The 26,222-nt window shown below is 44.1% G+C and overlaps 2 protein-coding genes across 29 annotated transcripts in view; one reads left to right on the forward strand and one right to left on the reverse strand.

Moving 5' to 3' along the window:
• The window catches only part of SYT11 (synaptotagmin 11), a 16,366-nt gene extending 1,845 nt beyond the window's left edge, over positions 1-14,521 (reverse strand). For both annotated transcript variants that reach the window (XM_006097824.3, XM_006097823.3), the window contains exons 1-2: positions 14,246-14,521; positions 7,110-7,936 (exon numbers count right to left, since the gene is read on the reverse strand). In XM_006097824.3, coding sequence (XP_006097886.1) covers positions 7,110-7,936; positions 14,246-14,279 — 861 coding nt within the window. In that variant the 5' untranslated portion in view covers positions 14,280-14,521. The remainder of the gene's footprint in view (positions 1-7,109; positions 7,937-14,245) is intronic.
• Positions 14,522-16,718: 2,197 nt separating this feature from the next.
• Positions 16,719-26,222, forward strand: part of LOC102420362 (GON-4-like protein) — a 51,559-nt gene continuing 42,055 nt past the window's right edge. For 13 of the 27 annotated variants that reach the window (XR_002831452.1, XR_002831450.1, XR_002831448.1 and 10 more), the window contains exons 1-5: positions 16,719-17,090; positions 17,583-17,708; positions 19,493-20,011; positions 22,409-22,600; positions 25,224-25,417. Coding sequence is in view for 22 of the 27 variants with exons in the window: in XM_023761614.1 (XP_023617382.1) it covers positions 19,519-20,011; positions 22,409-22,600; positions 25,224-25,417 (879 nt within the window). In the remaining 5 variants the exon portion in view is untranslated. The remainder of the gene's footprint in view (positions 17,091-17,582; positions 17,709-19,492; positions 20,012-22,408; positions 22,601-25,223; positions 25,418-26,222) is intronic. The other 14 variants (XM_023761608.1, XM_023761605.1, XM_023761615.1 and 11 more) reach the window with 5 other exon arrangements.

Consider the following 26,222-nt stretch of genomic DNA (forward strand, 5'->3'; position numbering starts at 1 on the left):
GAAAGTTAGAAACATCGATGAGAGAAACATCAATCAGCTGCCTCCTGCACACTCCCTACTGGGGATGTGCCTGCAACCAAGGTACATGCCCTTGACCGGAATCGAACCTAGGACCCTTGAAGTCCACAGGCTGACGCTCTATCCACTGAGCCAAACTGGTTAGGGCTCAGAGGATTATTAAAAAGTATTAAATAAGTTAAATTTTGTGACACCATGGTGCCTGGAGTACAGTGTCCGTGACAGAAGTGTATTCTCTCCCATTCCCTCATTTGGTTCTTGTGATAAACATGTATATTGGGAGGCAGGACATTTGGGTCTGAGCCTTCACTTTGCCGCTTCCTCAGCACCTGGCCTTGGGCAAGTCCCCGGCCTTTCTGAGCCTGCGCTCCTCCATGCCACCTGGTGAGTATCCGCACCCGCTCCGCCTGCCTCAGTCACGCACTTCAGGGTGTCTTCTCCAGTCGTCGCTCTCTTCCCTGGCCCGACAGCTTTGCCTCCCCACCTGTAGAGTGTATTCTAGGCCTCATTGTGAACTTGGGAGAAACCTCTACTCCTGCGAGAACATTTTACACCCCTGGCTCACTTCCTGCCAGGTGCTGGGGGCCACAGCTGCCCGGACCCAGCGGCTCCCAAGGAGCTCGCTATGCATAGAAGAGACACAGATGTAATAAGCAGAGAGGTAAGAAGCCTGTCCAAGTGCTGCCGGGAGACTCAGGAAGGCGCTGCCAGTTGACATCTGGGCTGAGTTACGAAGGGTGAGTAAGAGGCCATGAGACGATGGGCAGAGAGAAGCTCACATCAGACAGAGTGGCAGGAGTGGCCGGCACAAAGGCCCTGGGCCCTGAAAGGGCACACTGTGTTCAGAGGATGGCGAGAGGCGCATGTTCCTGATGTTGGGGTGCCTGGCAGGAGGGATGAGTCAGGAACCTGGAGCGGTGGGTGAGGTGAAGGTGAAGAGCAGTGGGCACTCTAGCCAAACAGCAGAGTCACCCCCGGGCAAGGTGAGGTCTGCAGGTGTAGGAGTGACAAAGTTACGATGGTTGTTTTTAGTATTTCATTAATAATATTATTATTCTAGTGAGAGCTGAAAAATGGAGAAAGACCAAAGTCAGGAAGCTCAGTTAAGAGCTGCTGCAATAGGCGAAGGAAGAAATGATGAGGCCTGGAGCCAGGGCTAGAGCAGAGGGGATGGACAGGGGGGTAAGCTATGCCTCACGGAGAATTGCCAGGATGTTCTAGGTGTGGGCAGCTAATTGGATGTAAATGTAGGGGAGAGGGAAGAGATGGAGGAATATTTGTTTGTTGGTTTTGTCTTGTTGGAGGGCTATTTCTTAAGTTTCTAGCTTAGAAAGTGGGGCTGAGGCTGAGATAAAGAAAACAAAAGGAGGTAGAATTTGAGGAATTTAAGACACAAGTTAAATCTGAGACAAAATCATTCCTCCACTATCAAATCAATATATATATATATGTGTGTGTGTGTGTGTGTGTGTGTGTGTGTGTGTGTGTGTGTGTGTTAACGTGTATATCTTATTATTATTATTTTAGCCTTACCCAAGGATATGTTTGTTTGTTTTTTAATCAATTTCAGAGAGTGAGGAAGGGAGAGAAAAACATCAATTGGTTGCCTCCTGTACGTGCCCTGATCAGAGACTGAATTTGCAACCTGGGTATGGGTGCTCTGACTGGGAATCAAACCCGCAACCTTTTGGAATATGGATGATACTCCAACTGAACCACCCAGCCAGGGCCTACTATCAAATCTTATTCCTTGTATTATTCATAGTCCCAAAGAAATGTCACCTATTTCAGGAATTTTTCTTAGATTGAGCAAAAATAGACTATTTTCACTACCAGCCTTACATGTCCATCGAAATGATTCATTGTATACTTACTAAGTGCCAGGAACTCTGCCAGCAGCTAGGGCTGAAAAAACAGACAATGAAGAGTCCTACCCTCAAGAAGCTACAGGCTAGCCCTAGCCGGTTTGGCTCAGTGGATAGAGCGTCGGCCTGTGGACTGAAGGGTCCCAGGTTCGATTCCAGCCAAGGGCACATGCCCGGGTTGTAGGCTCGATACCCAGTAGGCAGCCGATCAATGACTCTCTCTCATCATTGATGTTTCTATCTCTCTCTCCCTCTCCGTTCCTCTCTGAAATAAATAAAAATATATTTTTTTTAAAAAAAGAAGAAGCGCCCTAGCCGGTTTGGCTCAGTGGATAGAGTGTTGGCCTGCGGACTGAAGGGTCCCAGGTTCGATTCCGGCCAAGGGCACATGCCCGGATTGCGAGCTTGATCCCCAGTAGGGACGTGAAGGAGGCAGCCAATCAATGATTCTCTCTTATCATTGATGTTTCTCTCTCCCTCTTCCTTCCTCTCTGAAATCAATAAAGAAATATATTTAAAAAAAAAAAAAAAAGGAGAAGCTACAAGCTAGTGCTCTATCTGTCAGGTGTGTCTGATACAGGAAAAGACAACAGCAGTAATTTAACTAGCTTATCAATGAAAAACAAGGGGAAAAACCTAATAGTTTATGTTTTGATTATAAGCCTTATGTTATCTCAAGGAATAACATTGTGATAATAAGGAATTCGATTATTTCATGTGGTTTAAAAAATTTCTCAAGACTATGTTTCATACCAGGAGCATATGAAAATGTCTCTCCATAGGGCATAGAATATGACTAACTAAAATTTAATTTTGAAACTGAAGTGAAAAAAGAGAATAGACTTTAAAAAAGATGTGATAGCTTCTCTCTACTAGATTGAAGTCTCACATTTTTTCCTTGCCCATAACATACATATTGTCTGGTTTCGATGATATCCACAGGAAGTACCCTCAGCCAGTTTAAAATCACAGGCTGGTTGCCCTTGCCAACCAGTATACTTCTGGGCAGCTTCTTTTTGACACAAATCAGAATACAACCAGAGAACGTAAACTCCTTTTTACTATTACCCACAGCCAAATGGCATTAGGAAAGTAATCCCCCATGAGAAAGAAAATCAAATGCCTTCCAAAGCATTTCAGAACTGAGCTACCCAATACAGTAGCCACTAGCTACATGTGTCTATTTAAATTATAATCCATTAACATTTTAGTTCCTCAGTCACAGGAGCCATATTGCAAATGGTCAACAGCCATGTGTGGCTACCATATTGGACAGTGCAGATGGAGAACAGTTCCACCATCACAGAAAGCCCCAGCAGACAGAGCTGATCTAGAAAGCAAGAACCTTTGGATGATTTGGGCCATTGCTCTCCTCCGTTCCCACGAATAATAAAATGTTAAGTAGATTTGGTATCTATTTCTGGGACCATCTTGAATACTGGTATCTAAATATTAAATATGCAATCTTTCAATATAATTCTAACTTTATATACAGAAGAAGGATACGTGGGGTTAAAGGGATATTTGATTTAAAAAAATAACACAAGAGTTTTAGCCCTGGCTGGTGTAGCTCAGTTGGTTGAAGCGTTGTCCCATACACCAAAAGGCAGCAGGTTCAATTCCCGGTCAGGTCAGGGCACACACCCAGGCTGCAGGTTCAATCCCTGGTCAGGGCACTTGTGGGAGGCAACTGACCAGCATTTCTCTCTCACATTGATGTTTCTTCCCCTCCCACCCTCCACCTCTCTCTCAAATTCAATCAATTAAAAAAAACCACCACTAACTACAATATTATAGTTTAGGTTTCCTGAATATTTGTTTAAAACTGTTTCCTAAATCATTCATTATAGCAAAATCTCCCTAATCTAAACCTCCACGTCCCTTCCCTAGGTCTTTGAGGAAGTAGACAACTTCTGGTTCCCCTTTTAATATTTTTCTCCCCTAAAATCGCTCCTCAGGCAACTGTTTTCCTCCTGGCCGCCCTCACCTTTGTCGTTTTACCTGGGCAGAATGCCAGCGCCCATTCAGCTGCCCCTTTGTGATACCCAAGTCTGCAGCCGCAGCACTACCTGAATGCCATTCCATTCTGCATTGAAGAACAGTTTCATGTCCCCTCGTTCTCCTCCCCTTCTTTTCCCACCCAATCCCATTCCAAGTAGCATTGCCAATGGCTCTTTTTCAAAGGCTCTTTGTCAAGGGCTGGGAGCGAGCTCTGTTTCCCAGTCCCTTGGCTTAATGAGGCAAAGACCCTGTTGTGGGGCAGACAAGCAGAAGGACAAGGGGGAGAAAGGGTTTTGTCTGTGCCTGACAGAGTTGGGAGGCTCTGCCCTCCCTCAGTGGGAGAGAGGAACAGGAGCATGGGTCCTGAAGCAGACAGACGGACACAGAAACACTTAGGCAGGGAGAAACCTATTTCCTCTAACTAGCAGAGCCCCTCCCAGGATGAGCTTCTAGCCACACAGCCACAGTAAACCTTTACTGGGGTGAGCAGTACGAAGGGCCACCTCCACATCAATCACAATCATGGGAAAACAAAAGAAACAAAACCTTCATGTTCCACCCTCTCCTCCTCCCCGGGACACATACAGAGCAACCTTCTTTATTGTTCCTGGGAAAGGGACATTCCTTTTTCTTTCTCTCTTTTCAGTCCCTTTGGCTAGACTGGATGACCTCTAAGGTCCCCTGTAAATCTGAGATTTTAAGAATCCTTTCGTTAAGTGGCCATTGTCCCAGGTCATCAACACTGGATTGGACAGTGGAAAGGCAGGAAAACAATGACCTGAAGAAATCAGGAGTCTAACAACGCTCTGTTACCCACTCAGTAACTCTCTTTTCCCAATGTCTCTCTTTTATTCCCCAGCCCCCTCTGCATGGTCTCCCTTCTCCTTGTGGGGAATTTATTGTGGGAATATAACTGCCCGTTCATTCCTATCTGAATAAAATACTAGGAAAAAAGCTGCTTGCCACTAAAAAAATAAAAAATAAAAAATCAAGTCCCAAAGCCCAACTCAGAGATTTTGGGTATTACAGAGTTTATATCATGATCTCCTTTTACTAATCATAAAGAGTTAATTTTTCTTTCTTTTTTTTTAAAATATATATTTTATTGATTTTTTACAGAGAGGAAGGGAGAGGATAGAGAGTTAGAAACATCGATGAGAGAGAAACACCGATCAGCTGCCTTCTGCACACCTCCCACTGGGGATGTGCCCACAACCAAGGTACATGCCCTTGACCGGAACCGAACCTGGGACCCTTCAGTCTGCAGGCCGATGCTCTATCCACTGAGCCAAACCGGTTAGGGCAAGAGTAAATTTTTCATGCTTCTTATATCTTTTTGTATGTTCATAAGAACCAAGAGTGCTCTCATAAAGTGATCCTAGTAAACTTCATGATCCAGCCTAGAGAGAGACTGAGGCCCAGAGATGTTAACTACTTGCCCAGAATAAGGTAATGAAATGGACAGAGTAAAAAGTGATGACCAGTCCCTGGCTTCTTCAACCGGACTGCACTGTATAATGGAAAGAACAAGAGATGAATTTTCTGCTAAAGGCCAGGAAATACAGTTAGTAGTGGGGAGCTACATAGAGAAATGCAATTCTCACCACCACGCAGGAATCGTTGGAGGAAGATCATTGGGCCCCATATTATAAAGGAATGCTTTACACAGACCAAAAAAAAAGCTCTTTACAGACAGCGTGGAGTCGGCCCGAGCAGCTCTAACTGATGAGCTAAGGGGAGACCCAGAAAGGGCGGACGCTTGGCTACAGTCGGGAGGATTTCGGGCAGGCATGGGAGGCTGCATGCTAGGGAATCACCAGGATGAGTGTTTAGCCAGGTGAGTGGGGAATGACAGTCATGGCTCGGGTTGGAACACAGCCCTGCCCATAGTTACTGGTTGGGGAGAACACTGTTGGGAAGCCGGGCGGTGGGAAGGCTCTGGTGTGGGGTTGCACAGGCTCTGGGTGTCCTGTGGGGGGCCTCTCCCAGGGAATGTGTTGCTAAGGATTGCAGTCCTGGCTTATCCCTCCCTGAGGGGAGTTAATAAAATAGAAAGAAATTGGGCTCATGCCAAGAGCCCCCCTGGACAATAAAATAGAAAGAAATTGGGCTCATGCCAAGAGCCCCCCTGGACGTTTAGTAAATGCCCCCTGCTCAGTGTCCTGGATTAAAATTCAGGTCTGACTTCAAAGCCCTTGCTATTAACCACTTATATTTAATCCTGAAAAAAGAAATGAAACTCTGAGTTAAAATGTCAACAACTTCTTTCAAAGCACCTGCCAATATGGTAATTGCCAACATTGTTTGTCTTTCCTCCACTAAAGTAAAAGCTCCCCTAGGGCACTGATATACCGGGGATATTATCTCATTTGAGCCACGTACTCCTGTAAGGAAGGTAATATTAGCTCCATTTTACACTGGGGGGAAAAAAAGCTTAGAAGGGTTTTCTCCCATGTCACACAGCTGGAAAACGGTGAGCTGGAACATGAAGTCAGGCAGTCCAACTCCAGAGCCCGAGGGCTTAACCATAGAACTACATTGCTTCCCCAAATGTGGAGGAAATGAATGAACTCATGGAGGACAGGTACACAATTCTTGTACCCCTGAAATGACAACTCAAGAGCCAATGCTAGCCCAGTGGGAGAGAAGGCCCCCCCCCAACCCCCCATCTCACGCAAACAGAGAGGCGGAATAGAGAGAGAAATATCTGTAGCAAAGGTTTGGGCCTGGCTCAGGGGCTCAGAGGTGAAGCAATTCAATTAATCGCATTTATAAAATGGTTACTAAAAGACATCCAGACATGATGCTATTTATACCCCTAGGTTTGGGCTGGGAAAGGAAAGCAGAGGGGGAAATTATTGAACCACTTTCAACGTTTCTCAGCTGTGAGAAATTCGCTAGAAGAAGATCACATATTATTTGGGGGGAAAAATTAGCTCCTACAGCTAAGCAGGCTGGATGCAGTGTCAGGATACCAGCTACTAAGTGGAATTTCAGAAGCCACCTGTCCCTCTCTCCCCTGGAAGCTGCTTCCTAGAGGAGACCTTACCTGCCAGGCCCTCTGTCTTACTCTGCCCACGGCTTATTCTTGGTAGGTGAGAGCTTCCGCCCCACAGTCCCTCTTTGCCACCCATTTCATCCCCTCCCCCTCCCCCTTCCATTTGTCCCCTAAGATCTGGTCTCCCCCAACCTACCATCCCTCCCCCGCACACACTTCCTCCTCACCTGGATGTTCCTTTTGATGATGTCCCTAGTCAGCTGTACCTTGCCTGTGCTGGGGTCCACCCCAGCCAGTGGCACCATGACCTCCCCAATGACGTCGTCCCGAGAGAAGCGGTCAAAGCTGAGAACTAGGAAGTGCAGCACCAGGTCCTGGAGCTGGCTGTAGGGGATGCCGTAGAAGGTGAAGGTCTCGTCGAACACGGGGTCCAGGGTCTTCCGCAGCACTCTGGTCTTCACCCGGTGCCGCTTGTCAGGAAGGATGGTCATTTTGATGTAGGGGTCAGAGCCCTGGGTCTGGTCATCCATCACGGGCAGCCCATGGGCCTCCTGGATTGTCACCACCAGGGCTTTTTTGGGGAAGTTATAGTCCACCGAGAAGGTGAGGGACCCCAGCATGACGTCCTCCTCTGGAGATGACGGAGAACTCGTTTTGCTCTCCCCGGGGGTTAGGCTTGCCAGGGGGCTCCTCAGTTCTTCCCCATAGTCCACTTTGATGGGTAGTTGGCCGAGACAAGATCCAGAACTGGGGGGCCTGGGACCCTTGTCTCGGCCCAGCAGGCCAGCCTCTGCTGCACCCGCCAACAGGTTCCCGTGCCCACCTTCCCTCCCAGGGCCATCTTTGTCTCTTCGCACTTTGATAATTTTATTTTTGTTGCTGAGGGTCTCTGGGTATATGCTGATGCCTTTGAGCATATGAATAAACTTGTATGGTGGGTTCTTGTGCTTCTTCTCCGTCTGCTGGTGGCAGCATGTCCAGACAAACACGGTCACCGAGACGCACACCACCAGTACCGAGGCCCCGATAAGGCCTGCCACCACCGGGGACATATCTGAAGGTGGAGAACAGAGGTGCGTTAAGGCAGGTGGACCTCAACCCCCTTCCAGAGCTCTCCTACGTGGTGCCTCTGCTGGAGCCACGTGAATCCCAACCGAGCCTCCAAAACAAAATTTGCTCATCTGGGCTTATGAACTGATCCCCTCCCTTAGCAATGCCCTCATCCATCCACTCAACCAAGCCATGGCTCTTCCTTTCCACCAAACCTGAGTGAAATATTTACCTTCTCCAGAAAGGCTTCCCTGAAGCGCCCACCCAACTCCCTGTTATTGTCTTGGCCTTCCCTTCGCACTTAGGAACTTGGTTTGCTAATAATGATTGGTTTCACATAAACTGCCCTGTAAGTCTTGTAAGGTCACCTTTTTATATTCACCTCAACTGTTACACAAGGGCACGAGGTGTGTCTGGGTTCAGGAGGGTATTCCACAGCGTCTCGGACAGGGTTTGTAAACAGTGGGACTGTGTTGGCTTACTGGCATGTAGGGTGAAAGGATGTGGGATTGACTTCAGATCATTTTAGTAGGTTGCTCAAGGGTAACAAAAGTGGGTGGGTGGTTATAAGAACAGTGGGTCTAAGTACTTTTTAAAATCTTCACCCGAGGTAATTTTCCCATTAATTTTTAGAGAGAGTGGAAGGGAATGAGGGAGGGTGAGAGAGAGAGAAACATCGATGTGAGAGAGACACATTCATTGATTGCATCCTGCAGGTGCCCTGACTGGGGCAGGGTTGAACCTGCAACCCAGGTACATACCCTTGATAGGGAATCGAACCTGAGACCCTTTGGAACCCAGGCTGATGCTCTAACCCCTTAGCCAACCAGCCAGGGAGGGTTTAAGTACTTTTAAAATATGTTCTAAATTTCAGCTCCTAGGTATTTACAAATAGAAGAATTTTAGAAAGAGAAAAAGAGAGACTGTGGAAAAGTCAGATCTTTGCTCAAATGTCACCTTCTTAGTAAGATCTTCCCTGACCACCCCATTTAAAAGTGCAACCTTCTCCATCCCAAAGACCCACACTTCTTAGCCCTGCTTAATTTTTTCCATGTGTCTGCTCTTTCTTTCTCTCTGTCATACACACCCACATACACAAGAGTATATATAAACACACATATACATTTACTGTTTATTATCTATTTTCACTAGAATATAAGTTTCATGAGGACAGGGATTTTGTTTGTTTTGTTTATTTCTATATCCCCAGCACTAAAGACACTTAACATATATTTGTTGAATAAATAAGTAACTAAAGAGAAACAGATTTTTTCCTTCCCTTCCTCTAGTCTTATCTGTCTTTTCCCCCACACAAGTTGGCCCCTAACTTAGATAATTAGGTTTGGGGTTATTTCCCCTTTAAGTTCACTGAAGCCAATTGGTCTAGATACAATCTCTAGTTCTCTACATTACTTGACTTGCTTAAGTTTTTCAATTACCTTCTATATTATTTTGTATTAATTTCAGGTGTACAACTTAGTGGTCCGACAATCATATACTTTACAAAGTGTTCCCCCTGATATTTCCAGTACCCAAATAATACCATAAATAGATATTACAAAATTATTGACTATATTTCCTATGCTGTACCTTACATCCCCATTACTATTTTTGTAACTATCCCCATATTACTTTTTTATGTTTTGCATATATATACTTATATATTGCATTTTAATAACATGTAATGTATATATGTATACACACACAAATTATAATCCTCTGTGGTAATCACAAATATTGAAACCCATTGTGCCATAATATGGTCCCTTGAATTTGAAATGTCATTATATAATTTTGTTTCAATGGAAGCAGAAACATAACAAACCCCACATTACTTTTTTAAGGAAAGATTTGGACAGGGAGAAATAAGAAAATAAGTGTGACTCCAGAATATTCCAGATTCTTCCTGGAGCATCCTTTCACCAGGTCTGCCCGGCTCTCTGCCTCTCACTGCAGACCTCTGTGCAAACTTCACGTTATCAGAGAAGCATTTGCTGACTGCCCCAAGTGAGATAATATCCCTGTTACCTGCTTTATTTTTTCCTCACGGTAGTTCTTACGCCCAACAATTTCTGTTTTTCCTCACCAGATAAACTTAATAAGAATACTGAATTTCTGTCTGTTCATTGCTATATCCCCAGGTCCCAGAACCATGTGGCAACCTAGTAAGTATTCAGTGAACAAATGAGTTAGTAAATTCAAAACAGCCTCCACAGATTGGAAAAAGAGGGTGAGGTCAATATGATGACATATCTCAAGGAAAATTTAAAATTCTATTTGGTTTTTAAAACCTGTCAATAAGCAACGGGAGACCTTACTTGACAAATCTGAGCAAAAATCACTTAGCAGTTTAGGTGACCACAAGCGTGGAGTATAATTAGGCTAGAGCCGACTTATACTTTGAATACGATGTCTGGATCACAGGAGGGTAGTATAATTTCATCTGCACTGGTCACAACACATATGGAGTGTTCTGTCTACTGTCTGGCACTGACAGGAATAAACACTGCTTTTTTTTTGGTTGTACATTTTTTATGTCCCTGCCAGGCATTGAGCTAGAGCTTCCTCTCTTTGAATCAAAGAACTCATTAAGTAGGTACTATTAATATACTCACTTTACAATGGAGAAACCTGGGGGCTCAAATCTGCCCCAGGCCAAGTAATGGCAAATGGCAGTGATGGGATTTAAATACTGGTTTGCCTGACACCAAAGTGTCTCTACATTATGGATCATCAGGATGGTGAAAGATCTGGGAACCACATCCAATGAAGAAAAATGGAAGGAACTGAAGGAGCTGAGAGGACTAGGAATAATAACTGTCTTCAATTATTTAAGATGCTGTGATGGAAGAAGGTGTGATTTGATTTTACTTTGGAGGGCCAGCGCGTACAGGCTACAGGAAGACAGATCTGACTCAATGAAAAGAGTCAAATTATTATTTCAACTGCCTCACAATAGCCCAGATTGCTTCATAAAGCAGTGAATCTATAATTGAAAACTTTCAGAGGTTGAATCACCATTGGTCAGGGATATTCTAAAAGGGATTTCTTCCATGGAGATTGTGCTAAATATCTCCAAAGTTTTTTCTACTTCAAACATTCCAGGGTTTCATGAAAGCTGGGACCAGGTAAGAAAAGAAAGGGTTAGCCCTGGCCTAGTAGCTCAGTTGGTTAGCGTTCGTCCTGATACACCAAGGTTTTGAGTTTAATCCCTGGTCAGGGCACATACAAGAAGCAATCAATGAATGCATAAATAAATGGGACAACCAATCAATGTTCCTCTCTCTAAAATCAATAAAAATAAAAAAATTGTTAAAGAAAAGGAGGAGTTACATTCTAAAACAATATAGTTAAGGAATAAAGCCATTAACAAAATAAATCAAGGTGACCATGTCCATACCAGATAATAACAGTGTTTATTCACAGAGCATTAAGTGAAATAAGAGTTATTATGGAGAGAATTTTCACAAAATGGGACAGCCTTGGTGTTCAGCTCATTGAGAGCAAGCAGAAATGACATCCTGTTCATCTCTGAATCCCTGAGTCTCTTGCATCTAACACAAGTTCAGTAAATATTTATTTGAACAATTGATTGGTTTTAATTGTCAATCAAAATGGCACAAGCTAAAAAAAAATGGCTCTCTATTCACCAATAAGGGCCTTTCTTGAAAATTGCTTGCTAATGATTAGTGAAACTGAACATTGATTGTCTTTGTGAGAAGGGGAAAGCAGGGAACTACCGAGACAGGTGTATTTTTGAGAATGATTTGAAAGAGAGATCTAAAGGCCGTGTTGGGAGACATTTGAGAGATCCTTTTGGCTCCACCTTAAATTTACTCTGCGATCCCAAGGGAACCCCCTGCTGCTTCCCATGCCTTGGCTTTTACTGCTAGAAAATGCAGGTGGTGTGGGTAAGAAAGAAGATGAAGGATTCTTATCTTTCAGAAGGACGGAGAAGGAAAAGAAGAGAAACAGATCAATCCATTTATAAATCACCTACGTGCTTTTCTCCACCTTATTTCCCACCTTTGCCCTACTTTTTTCTTAATTATTTGTTAACCTCTGCCCCCCTTTCCCACACTCAAGGCAGTTAATTAGGAAAATCGGGGATGTTGAGACTCAGAACCCTCTGTCTTGTTTTAGTCAAAAGGTTGGTGGGAAAAGGAAGTTGGAGCTAATATCTGAAGTGAGTGCTTAAAGTAGTTGTAAATTGCAGTGACCTATGCTTCTTGTTCCTTTTGTACTCTAAGGTTGTGGATAATTGAGCGCTGGCTTGGTGTATCTCCCAAGGGCTAAGGCATTGGAAATGAAGTGCTCTATGAGACATGAAAAAGTCAGAAGTAACAGTTCTTGTGTAGGAAACCCTCTGTAAGGGTTGAAAGGCCTGTGAGACACATCTGGGCTATGCCCAACTCTGTGAGTCCCTGACCAGACCTGCTTATTGACTTCCTTTACTAAACCAGCTTTTCCCTGTCAAATAGACCAGTGTGATACCGATATGAGAACAAACTTTGGCATCAACTGGACATTGGCACCACCATCACTATTTTGTGTAACTTTTATTTATTTTATCTCCCTGATCCTCAGTTTCCTCAACTGGAAAAGTATATATAATAATTCCTACATCAGAGGATATTTGTAAGGATTAAATAAAATGTAGTATGTAAAAGGCTGATAAAATTTATTTTCTCTTTTCCACTAATATTCCTTCTAAAGGAAATCACACCATCTCACGTTCCAAGGAATTGGGAAATGCAATTAGAAAAAAAGAACATGCTGAAAAGAAGGCATAAGAAGAAAAAGAAAGAGCAGAAAGAAAATCATAGGGTGCTCATGCAATCTCCAAAGAGACATCTATTTTAGAAATTTAGGACTCAAAGAATAGCAATGCAGAAGGTGAAGTGGAAGACAAAAACATCAAGGTTTAGCCTGGAGAATCAGTGGGAACAAGTAGTAATTGGGTGTGATCTGCTGTCTAGATACTTCCCCTGATCTGATGTCTTCTGAATATTGAGAGAATGGAGCACATTGGGTTTTGCTCATTTCCATAAACCTCTGACTGGAGAGTGAGAAAAGCCACTTCCATGTTGGATTGTGGACCCACCCAAACCCTGGATGCTCAAAACTTCTGGATTGTCTGAGGGTTAGGATCTCTTAAGGGATATGAAGGAACCCTGGGCTGACAGCACTCTCACTGGCTTCTACCATCCAAACTGGGGTTAAGTAGAATTGAGGGAGAAGCAGGGCAATTCTTTTTTTATTTTTGCACCAGGAAAACATAGCACAGGTAGTTTGTTACCCTGGCATATTTTGGAGGAATTCCCTAGGAGGAAAAACTTGTTTCTCGAGCTTTTATTTCCCATTTTTCCTATTTTCCACTCCACTCTCTGCTCCAAGGAATGTAACAGATCTTGGAGCCGCGCCGAGATGACGTAATGCTTTCTCCGGTACACAAAGCGGCCTCCCCCGGGCCGGGCCTCTCACGCCCCTCCCCCTCCGGCCTGGGTCGGGCCCCCACCAGCTCCAGCACTAGCGCGGGTGAGTCCCCCTGTTTGAAAAGCCAGCCCAGAGGACGGGGAACAAAAGGCCTGGGAGGAAGCGCCTGGGCACTGCCAGGAGGCCCAGAAATAGACATCACGTCATCCCCTCGCCCAGCAGCACCAAGCGCCATTTGGTAGCATCAGAAGGACCCCACCATTACGATGCAGAATAGAACTTGCAGGGCTCGCGGTTCCCCTCAGCCTCAGCATCCAGCTGACCGGCTTAAGGAGTGGCTTCCTTTTAACTCCCCACCCCCGCACCGCTCTCCCTAGAGGCCGCTGCCTCCCCTGGCTGCCATCCACACAGCCCACAGTCTCCAAACTGCCATCTTGATGCCCTATCCCCCTTGCCATCTCCCTCCCCCGCAGCCCGAGGACTAGGATGGGGAGGAAGGGGCACCGCCCTGCGTGCCCCAAGGGGGAGGGCTCGGCCTACTCCACCTCTCCTTCCCCAGAAGGAGGGGTTCGCATCCTTTGCAAACTCTCTGTTTCTCACCTCCAGCAGTGCTGACGGTGCACCATACGAGGTTTTTAGCATCCTGGACCTCCACCCCCCACCAGCCTCCATGTCTCTAGCCTTCCCAGCCTCTGCAGCCCATAGTTTAAGTTCAGGCTCTGTCCACTGCCCACGACCCACCTCCACAGGCCCGATTCTAGCGGGGCTGGCACTTGAAGACCCCGGTCTGGGCTTCATTCCTTGTGCAGCCGCTGGGTTCCCCTAGCTTGATAACTCTTTCGATTACCGCAGGCTTAGTTGGACCGACTGTACTTACCAAAGCTAGGTCGGATATTGGTGATTTCGGCCATGTCGTAATCAGAGGCTCTTGCTGTAAAGGCTGTTGCAATGGTCAGACAACTCTGAGAACCCTGGATCAGAACCGAGGCCGCCGCTGTACAGCGCTAGGTCAGGGGAGGGGGGAGGTATCTGGCGGGTGCCCCCTGTGACGGTCTGGTCCCCGGTTGCCAGCTGCGGTCGCCTCTTAAGATGCTCCAGGGATGCTCTGAGCTAAGGATGCAGGTGCAGCCAGACTGGTCCTGATGCGAGGGAGGCCCCGCCTTCTTCCGAGCGGTCCTCGGCAGAAGACTCCGCCTCTGTCCGAAAAGTTCCGGAAGGCAGGACCCGCCCCTTTCCGGAAGATCTCTGGGCGGGGACCCCATCACCGGGATTTCCTGAGAATAAGACCCCGCCCACTGACGGGCTGTTGGTCTAAAAGAGAAAACCCCAAGGATAGAGTAAGAAATGTAGGTATGTTATCATGATTCTGATCCCCTGGGCTTAATATAGCAGCGGAATGTTCTGGCTGAGAGGGAGCCCAGGATTTTGGAAAAACAAAATTCTGTATGTCTGCATGTCAGTATCCATTGCCATTATTGTTACGCATTTCTGAGCCCACTAAAGGTTATTATGGAAACATTCTTAAACTTCAGAAACGCTAAAACTCTGACTAAAGAGTAGACCTCCTGATGGATGCACAACTCTGAACATTTACTTAGAACAATTTAATTATACAAGTAGAACGGATGAATTTTGTGGTGTGTAAATTAAAGCTGTTTTTATAAAAAGACTAATGAAGCTCTAGCCGGTTTGGCTCAGTGGATAGAGCGTCAGTCTGCGGACTGAAGGGTCCTGGGTTCGATTCCGGTCAAGGGCACGTACCTGGGTTGCAGGCTCCAGGGCGAGTGCAGGAGGCAACCAATCGATGTTTCTCTCACATCGATATCTCTTCCACTCTCTTTAAAAAAATCAATGGAAAATACCCTCATGTGAGGATTTAAAAAAAATGATGTTGAAAAACAAACAAATAATAAAATAAATTAAAAATAAATAAAAAGACTAATGAAGAATGCCAAAATTAATCAGCGCTGCATATTTCTTTCTTTTTTTACTTATTTTTAAAATATATTTTATTGGTTTTTTTTTCAGAGAGGAAGGGAGAGGGATAGAAAATTAGAAACATCCATGAGAGAGAAACATCGATCAGCTGCCTCCTGCCCACTCCCTACTGGGGATGTGCCTGCAACCAAGGTACATGCCCTTGACCCGATCGAACCTGGGATCCTTCAGTCTGAAGGCCTATGCTCTATCCACTGAGCCAAACCAGTTAGGGCCATATTTCTTTTTTAAAGTGTCAAGTGATTAGGTTCTGCTTAGGAGAGAGAGCATGTGCAAACCATCAGATGACCAGAGGCTCTGATATTTGAAACTCTGTGAGCAACAAAACTTTTCCAGGGAAGATACCCATATGCTACAGGTTCAAAAGCAAGCCACAAATGAAACTCCAAGCTTCTAGGGACTACCTTGGCATTTGGGAAAGTTAGGGTGATTGAGGCTAGAGTCAGATTGCAGTTGTGTCCATGAGTATATTAATTTCACTCTTCATTTTGGCTGTGGATACTTTCATCGATTCTGTTTACAGACAGGATCAGGTTACATAGATTATTTAAATGCATAAAATATTTGTTGGTGGTTCACCTGCAAAATGAGAGAGTTGAGTGTATTTTTCCAATTTTGACATTCTCTTCTTCTAGAAAAGTGGAAAGAACATGGCTCTAGGAGTCATTCATTTGTTCAAAACACAAGTATTGAATTATTGGACATCAACTATGCTTCCTGGACGTTGGATCAATGCATTAGAAGCTAGAGTTAAGGATACCCCATTCCCCTTGATAGCTGTGTGTACCTTTGTGAAATCACTTATCCAAAATGAGCCAGAAATTTGTTCCGTGTAAATTTGAAAGTATAATACCCACGTTCCATAAGGTTTATCGGGGAGATCAAATCACCTATGATAACGTAAGTGAAAGAATTTTGTAAAATGGCAGAGTATTATACAGTTATGAGCAGTAGTTACTATGGAGTGACTCCATGACTCACTAGTACAAATAACTGCCCTATTGGTAACCCAGGGATTCCTTTCTGAAAATTTCTGAATTCTCCACTTCCTTGGCCCCGTAGTTCAGGTGTGACGCGGCAAGAAGGATTCGTTGTCAAGTTAAACTAACGAATCACAACCCCAAGTTTTGTTTTGAGCAGCGCCTGGGGCCGAGTAAGAGGGATATTTCCTTAAAACTTTTTGCCCACAACGGACGTGCTAGCCTTGCGGCTTCATCCCGCCCGCAAGTGGGACGGCGCCCAGTGATTGGAGCGCGCTCTTTGACGTCCTGACGCCCCGCCCGCAAATGGGACGGCGCCCAGTGATTGGAGCGCGCTCTTTAACGTCCTGACGCCGCGCACCGCGACTCGGGGGCGCGCACGTAAGTTGCTGCCGCCGGCTGACTTCCGGTGGCCCCGACTCCGAGTTTCCGCGGGATCAGTCGCTGGTGGGGGGACCGTGTCCCGTGCCGTGAGGCGGGAAGTGGCGAGTGGGAGCTGCACGTCCGGGCGCGGGATGTCCAGGCTGCGGGGGTCGGGTTTGAGGGCTGGCGCGGGGTGTGGGACAGAAGGTAGAGGTCCGAGGGGGTCTAGCCGGGCGCGGGGACTTGGGCCAGTGCTCGGCCCCTGGTAAAAAGCGCAGTCAGGCCCCCCTTTTGGAAAATATCCCCAGGAGGGGCTCGCGCGGGGGCTACCTTCGGATTTGCATTCGTTCACCCTGTTGGTCCCACTCCAGTTCCTAAAAGGTGAGCCGCTTTAGAATTGCTGTATTATAAGTGCCGGGAGCCGATCCCTGTACGCAGCTGACTTTAAATGGTAGCTGGCTGTCTTTTCTTTCATTCTTAATCCCCCCCCCCCCTTTTCTGGACCTCAGTAATTCATCTGCAGAATATTGGACTCGCCTAAACTACTCCCACTCCCCTTACCCACTTACCACCCGCCCTTGAGCTTTAATTACCAAGATAAAGGCGTTGGTAGATTGGAGTTGGGGGGAGATCTCTCCTAGGATCTGTGGAAGCTGAATTAGGGAGGTTTAAAACTAACTTTATAGTTCAGACTCTGAAGAGTTGGAACTTTGCCCTGTTGGTTAGAGTACCGTCAGGATACACCAAGGTTTCGGGTTCGATCCTCGGTCAGGGCACATACAAGAATCCACAAATGAATTCATAAATAAGTGGAACAACAAATCAATGTTTCTCTCTTTCTCTCAACTCCTTAAATACGGGAAATTATTTAAGACGGAAAATAAAATAAAAAAGAACTTCATTTTGCAGTCCTGTAGTCCAAACATTCATCTAGTGCCCTGGTGGATGGGCATTCAGACTTGAACATTATCAGTGATGAAGAACTCACTGTAACACAAGGTAACTTATTCTGTTCTTGTACCTATTTTATTGGGTAAAGTTTTTTGGTTAGAAAGTTTCCATATAATGCTTAACTTTGGTCTAAATGCTGCATAAAATAAGCACAGAGTAGGAAGTTCATGCTCTCTTTTTTAAAATATGCTTTTGATATTTTAGAGAGAGAGAGAGGAAGGGAGAAGGAGAGTGAAACATTGATGAGAGAGAGAAACATCAATCTGCTGCCTCCACCGCTGCTGGGGATCGAACCTGAAACCTGGGCATGTCCCTGTCGGGGAATCGAACTGGTGATCTCGGTGCGTGGGAGGATGCTCAACCAACTGAACCACACCGGCCGGAGCCACACTCTTTTCCATTCATTCATTCATTCATTCAGTCAGTCTTTACAATAGGGCAGATACTGCCTGGTACTAGGGGTACTAGTTGAAAAAGTCCTTTTTCTGAAAAACCACATAGTTTTTTTGTGGAGGTGGATAGGAAGGAGACAGACAAGAGGCAATTACAAAAGTTATAATTATTATAAAAGAGGTTGCAAACAGGTGCTAGAAGAACATGAAAGAAGATACCATCCAATTTAGGTTAGTGTTGCTCCTAAACTGTGATAACTGGAATTGAAAGCAAGCGTCAGAAGTAACTTAGTACGGAGAACAGTAGGAATCTCTCTCTTGTTTACAACACAGAATTTCTGTTAATATCGCCTAACCTCTTTATTTATTTGTTAATCCTCACCCGAAGATGTATATTTTTTTCCATTGATTTTTAGAGAGAGTGGAAGGGAGGGAGTGAGTGAGAGAGAAACATGGATTGGTCGTCTCCTGCATGACACCTGGACTGGGGCCAGGAATCAAACCTGCAACCCAGGTACATACCGTTGGCGGAAATCGAACTTGTAGCCTTCGGTGTGTGGGCCTGTGCACGCTCTAACCTCTGAGAAACACTATCCAGGGCAAGGCCTAACCTCTTTAAACAAACACATTTTACTTTTGGATTGTTTCTGTTAATGGAAATAACCTGTTTATGCAAACAGAAATGGAGAACATTGATTGATCTAATAAATTACTATCTAATGATGTAACTGCTATTTTTAATTTAGTTGATGACTGAAGAAGCAGATTCAGGTTAAGTAATGTATAGAAGGTCACGAAGCTGGAGAGAATCAGACTTGGGAAACAAATCCAGACAGTTTGACTCTGTTTGGTCTCAGCATCGTGCTCTTCTACCCGCCTGGTGGTAATAATAATAACTGACACTCATCATTTACTATGTAATTCTTTTTTTTTTAAAAATATTTTATTGATTTTTTACAGAGAGGAAGGGAGAGGGATAGACAGTTAGAAACATTGATGAGAGAGAAACATCAATCAGCTGCCTTCTGCACACCCCCAACTGGGGATGTGCCCGCAACCAAGGTACATGCCCTTGACCGGAATCGAACCTGGGACCTTTCAGATTGCAGGCTGACGCTCTAGCCACGGAGCCAAACCGGTTAGGGCTACTATGTAATTCTTATAACAAGTCTTATGAGGTAAAAACAATTCTTTTTTACAGTGGAGGAAACTGAAGTTTAGAGAGGTTAAGTCACTAAGCAAGATACCTTACTAATCAGCAGTAGAATTGGGATCTCAGGCACTCTAACCACTGTCTGTCCACTTCCACCTAATGGAAATAAGGTGCATTTGATATAAAGTACTGTGTTCATGATTGAATATGAGTAAGTGAAAATATATTTGAGGAAGTATTATCATAGTTAATATGAAGGTGATAAAAACTTGCTTTTATCCTTTCAGGATGGAACGAAAGTAGGACTTTTAAAATGTTGCCCAGCAAGAAGAGAAGAACTTCAGAGACTGAGTTCCCACAGCATCAGGGCAACCTGGAGGAAGAGGACTTAGACCTAGAGTCAGCTGTTCAACCAGAATCTGACCAGGTTAAAGACTTGGGGTCAGTGTCACTGGCCTGGGGTCGAAGTCATGGTAGTGCAGCTGGTCTGGAAGTTGAATCTGTGCAGGATGCAGGAAATCAGCTTGGTGTGGAAGATCCATCTTTGAGTTCCAGGGTACTCACCCAGGACACAAATGCAGCAGTTCTAGAAGCTGTTAATGTGGCCATCTCAACGGGAATCGCCCTACCTTCCTTGGAGTCTTCCCAGCCCCTTAACATACACATTGATAAAGAAAAACTCCTTGCCATTGGTTCAAAGAGAGGGAAGAAAATGACACTCAGGCCCAAGCCAGACGAAGGTGATCATCTTATCACAAAGGAGCCTTTTTCAGGAGAGCCTAGTGAAGAAGTCAAGGAAGAGGGAGGTAAGCTATGCATGGTCTTGCTATGTGTTCTTGTCAGCGGTTTGGCATTGTGTTTGCCTTTGCTACTGCACTCTTGTTAGTGCCTTTACAAAATTTAGTTTTTCTGAAAGGGGATCTTGATTTGGCATGGAATTGGAATTGCAGAGTTCCGAAGGTCAGCAGTGAACTTTATGAATGGGTGGAGGTTTTCTTCTCCCCTCCCATTCCTTAAATCTTCTGTGTTCTTTTCTTTCCTTTCTCTATCCTTTCTTGTCTGGAGGTATGAACTATGTATAGCTTTTTGTGATTTGGTGCATATCTATGACGTGGGGGCTTGTGGAGGAGGGTCAGTGGCTTAGAGACTACTGCCTGGGACATTGGGAAAGGCTTTACCTAACCCTTAGGACTTGAAGGATGAGTTGCAGTTTGACAGAATGATGGCATAGGGTTTCATAGGCCAACAGTAGTCAGCCAGATGTCAGAGGCAGAAGAGGATGGTGACATTGCTTGGAAGAAGTGGTGAGAGAGGACTTCAGAGTGGTAGATTGTGCTTAGATTGTGAAGGGTTTTATTTTCCATGCTCAGGTGTTTGAACTTTTCCTGTAGGTGATAGCTAACCCTATATAATAAAAGGCTAGCCCTAACCGGTTTGGCTCAGTGGATAGAGCGTCAGCCTGTGGACTGAAAGGTTCCAGGTTCGATTCCTGTCAAGGGCATGTACCTAGGTTGCGTGCACATCCCCAGTAGGGGGTGTGTAGGAGGCAGCTGGTCGATGTTTCTCTCTCATCGATGTTTCTAACTCTCTATCCCTCTCCCTTCCTTTCTGTAAAAAATCAATAAAATATATTTTAAAAAAAAAAAGGCTAATATGCAAATCAACTGAATGGCAGAACAACTGGTTGCTTTGATGTACACTGACCACCAGGGGGCAGACGCTCAATGCAGGAGCTGCCCCCTGGTGGTCAGTGCGCTCTCACAGGGAGCGCTGCTCAACCAGAAGCCCTGAGCCGGGCTCACGGCTGGTGAGGGCAGTGGCGATAGCGGGAACCTCTCCCGCCTCCTTAGCTACTGTTGGCTTAGGGCCTAAGCCGTCAGTTGGACATCCCCTGAGGGCTCCCAGACTGCGAGAGGGGCAGGTCGGGCTGAGGGACTCCCCCTCCCCCGAGTGCACGAATTTCATGCACCGGGCCTCTAGTTGATGCATAAAAGAAGCAGAAGACATAGTTCTAACCTCAGGAAGCTTATAGTTTAGTTGGAAAGACAAGACATAAACATTTGGAACAGTATAAGACAACATGTGATTAATTTGTGTGCTGTGTTTGTGTAGGAATGTAGCAGGGCTTCAGAAAGAAAGGGCAGATCAAGGTATTCACAGCCATGCTGTTATCCCCTTAAGACCTTATAAAGAATAGAGAATAAAGAGTATAATTTAGACTTGACAAAGAAATAACTAATGTTGCTCAGAGACTGCTATGATTTAAGGTATCTGGATTGGGGGATGGTGAAGCATGCTGTCATAATGGGGAACATATTTGAGGGGCTGATTGTTAAATTTCTTTCTTTAAACTAAGTTGTAATGGTGACATGAAGACAGGAAGAACTGGAGAAAAATACAAGATTAGAGTGCTAAACAAGGAATGGATAATTAAGTAGGGGTTCAATGTCACTTAGCTATTGAGTGGAATCTAGAGATTTTTTAAAAAATTAAATTTATTGGGGTAACATTGGTTAGTAACATGGTGCAAATTTCAGGTGTAGAACTTTATAATATGACATCTGCCTACTTATACCACTGAAGTCTAATCTCCTTTCATCACCATGTATTTGACCCCCTTTACCTCTTTGTCCTTCCCCACCCCACTTCCCCTCTGGTAACCACATTTTATAATGTATATCATTTATAGTTAATTAAATGTGATGTTAATGGTCAACTATATAAATTGTCCCTTTGTCATCAGCACTATAACACCTCCCCCCCCATATGAATCTGATTTTTCTATCTATAATAATAAAAGTGTAATATGCTAATCAGACCCGACGACCTTCCGGACGAAGCCGGGGCTGTGAGGGAAGCCTAGGTCCTGGGTGCTGGGGGAAGGAAGGCTTACTCTTGCATGAATTTCGTGCATCGGGCCTCTAGTAGGAAATAAATGCATAGCTCTCAGTGTAATAGAGCTAGAAAGACCTTAGCAATTATCTACTTCAATTCCCTGACATTATAGATGAGTAAATTGGATGTGAGCATATTTCAATATTTTTCTTAGGACACTGTCTTAAGAGAGAGGAATGCCTGTATAATATAAGCATCATTAACAAAGTTATCTACCTACAAAGGACTTTATAACAAGATCCTGATTTCTACAATAGAGTATGACTAAGAATGGTGAAAGTGTGAAGCAGTGTTTGTAATTCTTCCAGGAAAACCTCAGATGCATTCTGGAGAAGAGATGCCTTTATTGCCATCAGGCAGCCACTCTGTAAAACTAGGAGCCCAGCCTAGGAAATCATCTCAGCCAGATGCCTGTGCCTCTCCTCAAGGAAAGCCATTCAGGACTTCAGATCACCAAGCTGAGGAAGAGATAGAGGATGATGGACTCTTTATTCCAATGGGTAGGCTCTCTTTTTCTTCCTTTTTTTTTTTTTTTTTAAATTAACCCTCTTTATTGAAGTATAATATGCAGAAAACTGCACATATCTTAAGATATAAAAGTTTATTGAATTTTCAGAGTTTGAATGCACCTGTGTAACCAGCAACCAGATCAAGAAAAGAATATTACTGCCCTGGCGGGGTGGCTCAATTGGTTGGAGTGTCAGCCCATACACCAAATGTTTCCAGTTCCATTCCCGATCAGGGCCCATGCCTGAGTTGTAGGTTTGGTCCCCAATTGGAGCCTGTATGGGAGACAGCTAATTGATACTTCTCTCTCACATTGATGTTTTTCTCTCTCTCTCCCTCTTTCCCTTTCTCTCTCTAAAAATAGATGAACATTTCCTTGGAACATTCCCATTTTAAAAAAAGGAAACAGAGCCCTAACCGGTTTGGCTCAGTGGATAGAGCGTCGGCCTGTGAACTGAAGGGTCCCAGGTTCGATTCCGGTCAAGGGCATATACCTTGGTTGTGGGCACATCCCCAGTAGGGGGTGTGCAGGAGGCAGCTGATCAATTTCTCTCTCATCGATGTTTCTAACTCTCTATCCCTCTCCCTTTCTCTCTGTAAAAAATCAATAAAATATATTTTTTAAAAAAAGGAAACAGAATATTACCTGTACTCAAAAGTACTCCCTTTAAGTTATTACCAACACCTTACCCCTGGGTAACCATTATCCTGACTTCTAGCAGCATAGATTGGTTCATCTGTTTTGTACTTTGTATGAATGGAATATAAAGTACGTTGTGACTGCCTTTTTTCACTTAACTATATATTTATGAAATTGGTCCACATTGTTTCATGTATTTGTAGATTGTTCATTTTCTTTGCTATGTAGTATTCTGTTCTTGAATGTTCTACATTTTCTTTATCCATTCAACTCTTGCCCTGGCCAGTGTGGCTCAGTTGGTTGGAGTGCACCGAAGGGTTGTGGGTTGGAGTCCCGGTCAGGGCACATACCCAGGTTGCAGGTTTGATCCCTGGTCAGGTGCATACAGAAGACAACCATAGATGTTTCTCCCTCTCTCTCTCTAAAATAAAAGCAAAAACAAAAAACTCTTAATGGACATAAGGGTCATTTCTAGTTGTAGGCTACTCTGAATGGTGCTGCTGTGAACATTGTACTATAGATCTCCCGGTGAGCATGTGTACTTTATTTTCGTTGGGTGGAATTAATAGGTTATAGAATTAGTCCTCCTTAAAAATTCTTTGAACTATACTTTTGTGCAGCATAACACATACAGACAAGTAAATAGACTTCCTTATTCAACTTAAGTGGCTTTAAGTGAACCCGTGGTTTCTTTTTTCATATATATTGCAAATTACTATGTAGGTTAGAAGTGGTGATAGTGAACATCCATGTCTCATTTCTGAACTTGGGGGAAGGTGTTCAGTGTTTCTCCATTATGTATGACAATAGTTGTAGGCTTTTTACTTCTTTACTTTTTAGAACATTTTTAATTTTAGAGTAAGGGAGAGAGAGAGAAACATCGATTTGTTGTTTTACTTATTTATGTATTTATTGGTTGATTTGTATTTTCTGTTTGTTAATCCTTGCACAAAGATCTTTTTTCCATTGATTTTTAGAGACGGTGGAATGGAGGAGGGTGTGTGGAGAGGGAGGGAGGGAGTGACAAAGGAAGAGAGAGAGAGAGACATTGATGTGAGAGAGATACATCAATTGGTTACCTCCCGAGCGCACCCCAACTGGGGCCTGGGGTCAAACCTGCAACCCCGATATGTGCCCTTGACTGGGAATTAAACCTGAGACCCTCTGGTGCACAAGCCAATGTTCTAACCATTGAGCACGCCGGCCAGGGCAGGAAGTTTTTTCTTTTCCTGGTTATATTTGTGCTCCTTTCTTGTAGAATGGAGATACTTGGTATCTTTTTTTGTGTGTGTACCTTTTTTATTTGTGTAATTCAGAGTGGAATTTTTATAGCTTTGCTCCTTGTTTTTCTCTTTTCTACACTGAATAGTAATATTATAAGTTACATTTATATAATGTTTCATTGATTATATAGCACTTTCATATATATTATTTAACTTAATCTACGTGGCTTTCCTGATGGGCAGATATCTATATTTTATAAAAGAAAAAACGAGACTGTTGCCAAGGTTACCCTGTTAAGTTGTAGAACTGGGCCACAAACCGAGGGTTTTCTATGCATTATCTGGGCAATGTGGAGTAATAATTAAGACTGCTGATTCTAGAGCTGGACTGCTTGGCTTCAAAACATGGTTCTGTCATTACTGGCTCTTTGGAAAGTTTCTTATCTCTTAGCCTCTGTTTCTCCACCTGTACAGCGGGAAAAAGAATAGTCTCTATTTCATAAGGAGTATTACTTAGGAGTAAGTGAATTACTACATATAAAGTGTGTAGAAGACTGCCTGACAGAAAGTTAGATATTATTACTGTGACAGTGCTATCACCTCCACCGTTACCACCACTGCCACAGCATAATCTTTGATTTCCTGGGCCGGACAGCTGGCAGCTTATTTCTCTTTTACAAGGTTGCCTTTTGGGGTTACGTTTGGGGAGCAGTTGCTTTGGAGATTCTGGTGATGTTCTTGGTTTATTTGCAGAAGAGCAAGACAGTGAAGAAAGTGAGAAAAGGCAGAAAAAGAAAAAGGGTACCAAGAGGAAACGAGATGGAAGGGGTCAAGAAGAAGGGACTTTGGCTTATGACCCAAAACTGGATGATAGGCTGGACCGTACCTTAGAGGATGGCGCCAAGCAGCACAACCTGACAGCAGTCAATGTGCGAAACATCCTTCACGTGAGTAAGACTGGGACGGCTATGTAATCGGAATGGAAATTTTCTATGGAAAGCAAATAAAAGTACTCAGGAAATTCTTGACTCTTGGTATGTGAATTACTAATTTTGTGAGTTACCTATGGCAAAACATTTTACATTTCAAGATAGATTTCTCTTTGCACTCAGCACACATTTGAAATCTGAACAAATGTTAAAGAAGAACTTAACTGGGAAGATAAACTGTTCCTCTGCTGCCTTCACTGATTCGATTGTTTACTGTATTATTTATTAGATTTGAAGATGATATGATGATAATGTTTATACTGGATTTACTCTTTTGTGGGTTAATATGCCTGAAAAGATGCCCAGTTAACATTTTACAGTACTTTGCACATATGCAAATACTGTTCTTCAATATGTAGCAACATAGCTATTTACAAAACTTTTGTTTATTCATTTCTCTTAAGCATATAGTTACCTTAGAATTTCCTCTTTTTTTAAAAAAAATATTTTTATTGATTTCAGAGAGGAAGGTAGAGAGATAGAGAGATAGAAACATCAATGAGAGAGAATCATTGATTGGCTGCCTCCTGCATATTGGGGGGCATTGAGCCCGCAACCCGGGCATGTGCCCTTGGCCGGAATCCAACCTGGGACCCTTCAGTCCGAAGGCCAATGCTCTATCCACCGAGCAAAACCAGCTAGGGCAGAATTTCTTTTTATGTAAGCCATTCTTATTCCCTGTAGCAGTTAATAAGCTGTTACATTGCTTGAAGCTGTGTGTTTTTATGCAAAACTTGCTTCTTTGCTTTTAGTTGCCTTGCAT

This window comes from Myotis lucifugus, unplaced genomic scaffold, assembly GCF_000147115.1.
Source record: "Myotis lucifugus unplaced genomic scaffold, Myoluc2.0 scaffold_211, whole genome shotgun sequence".
NCBI lineage: Eukaryota > Metazoa > Chordata > Mammalia > Chiroptera > Vespertilionidae > Myotis > Myotis lucifugus.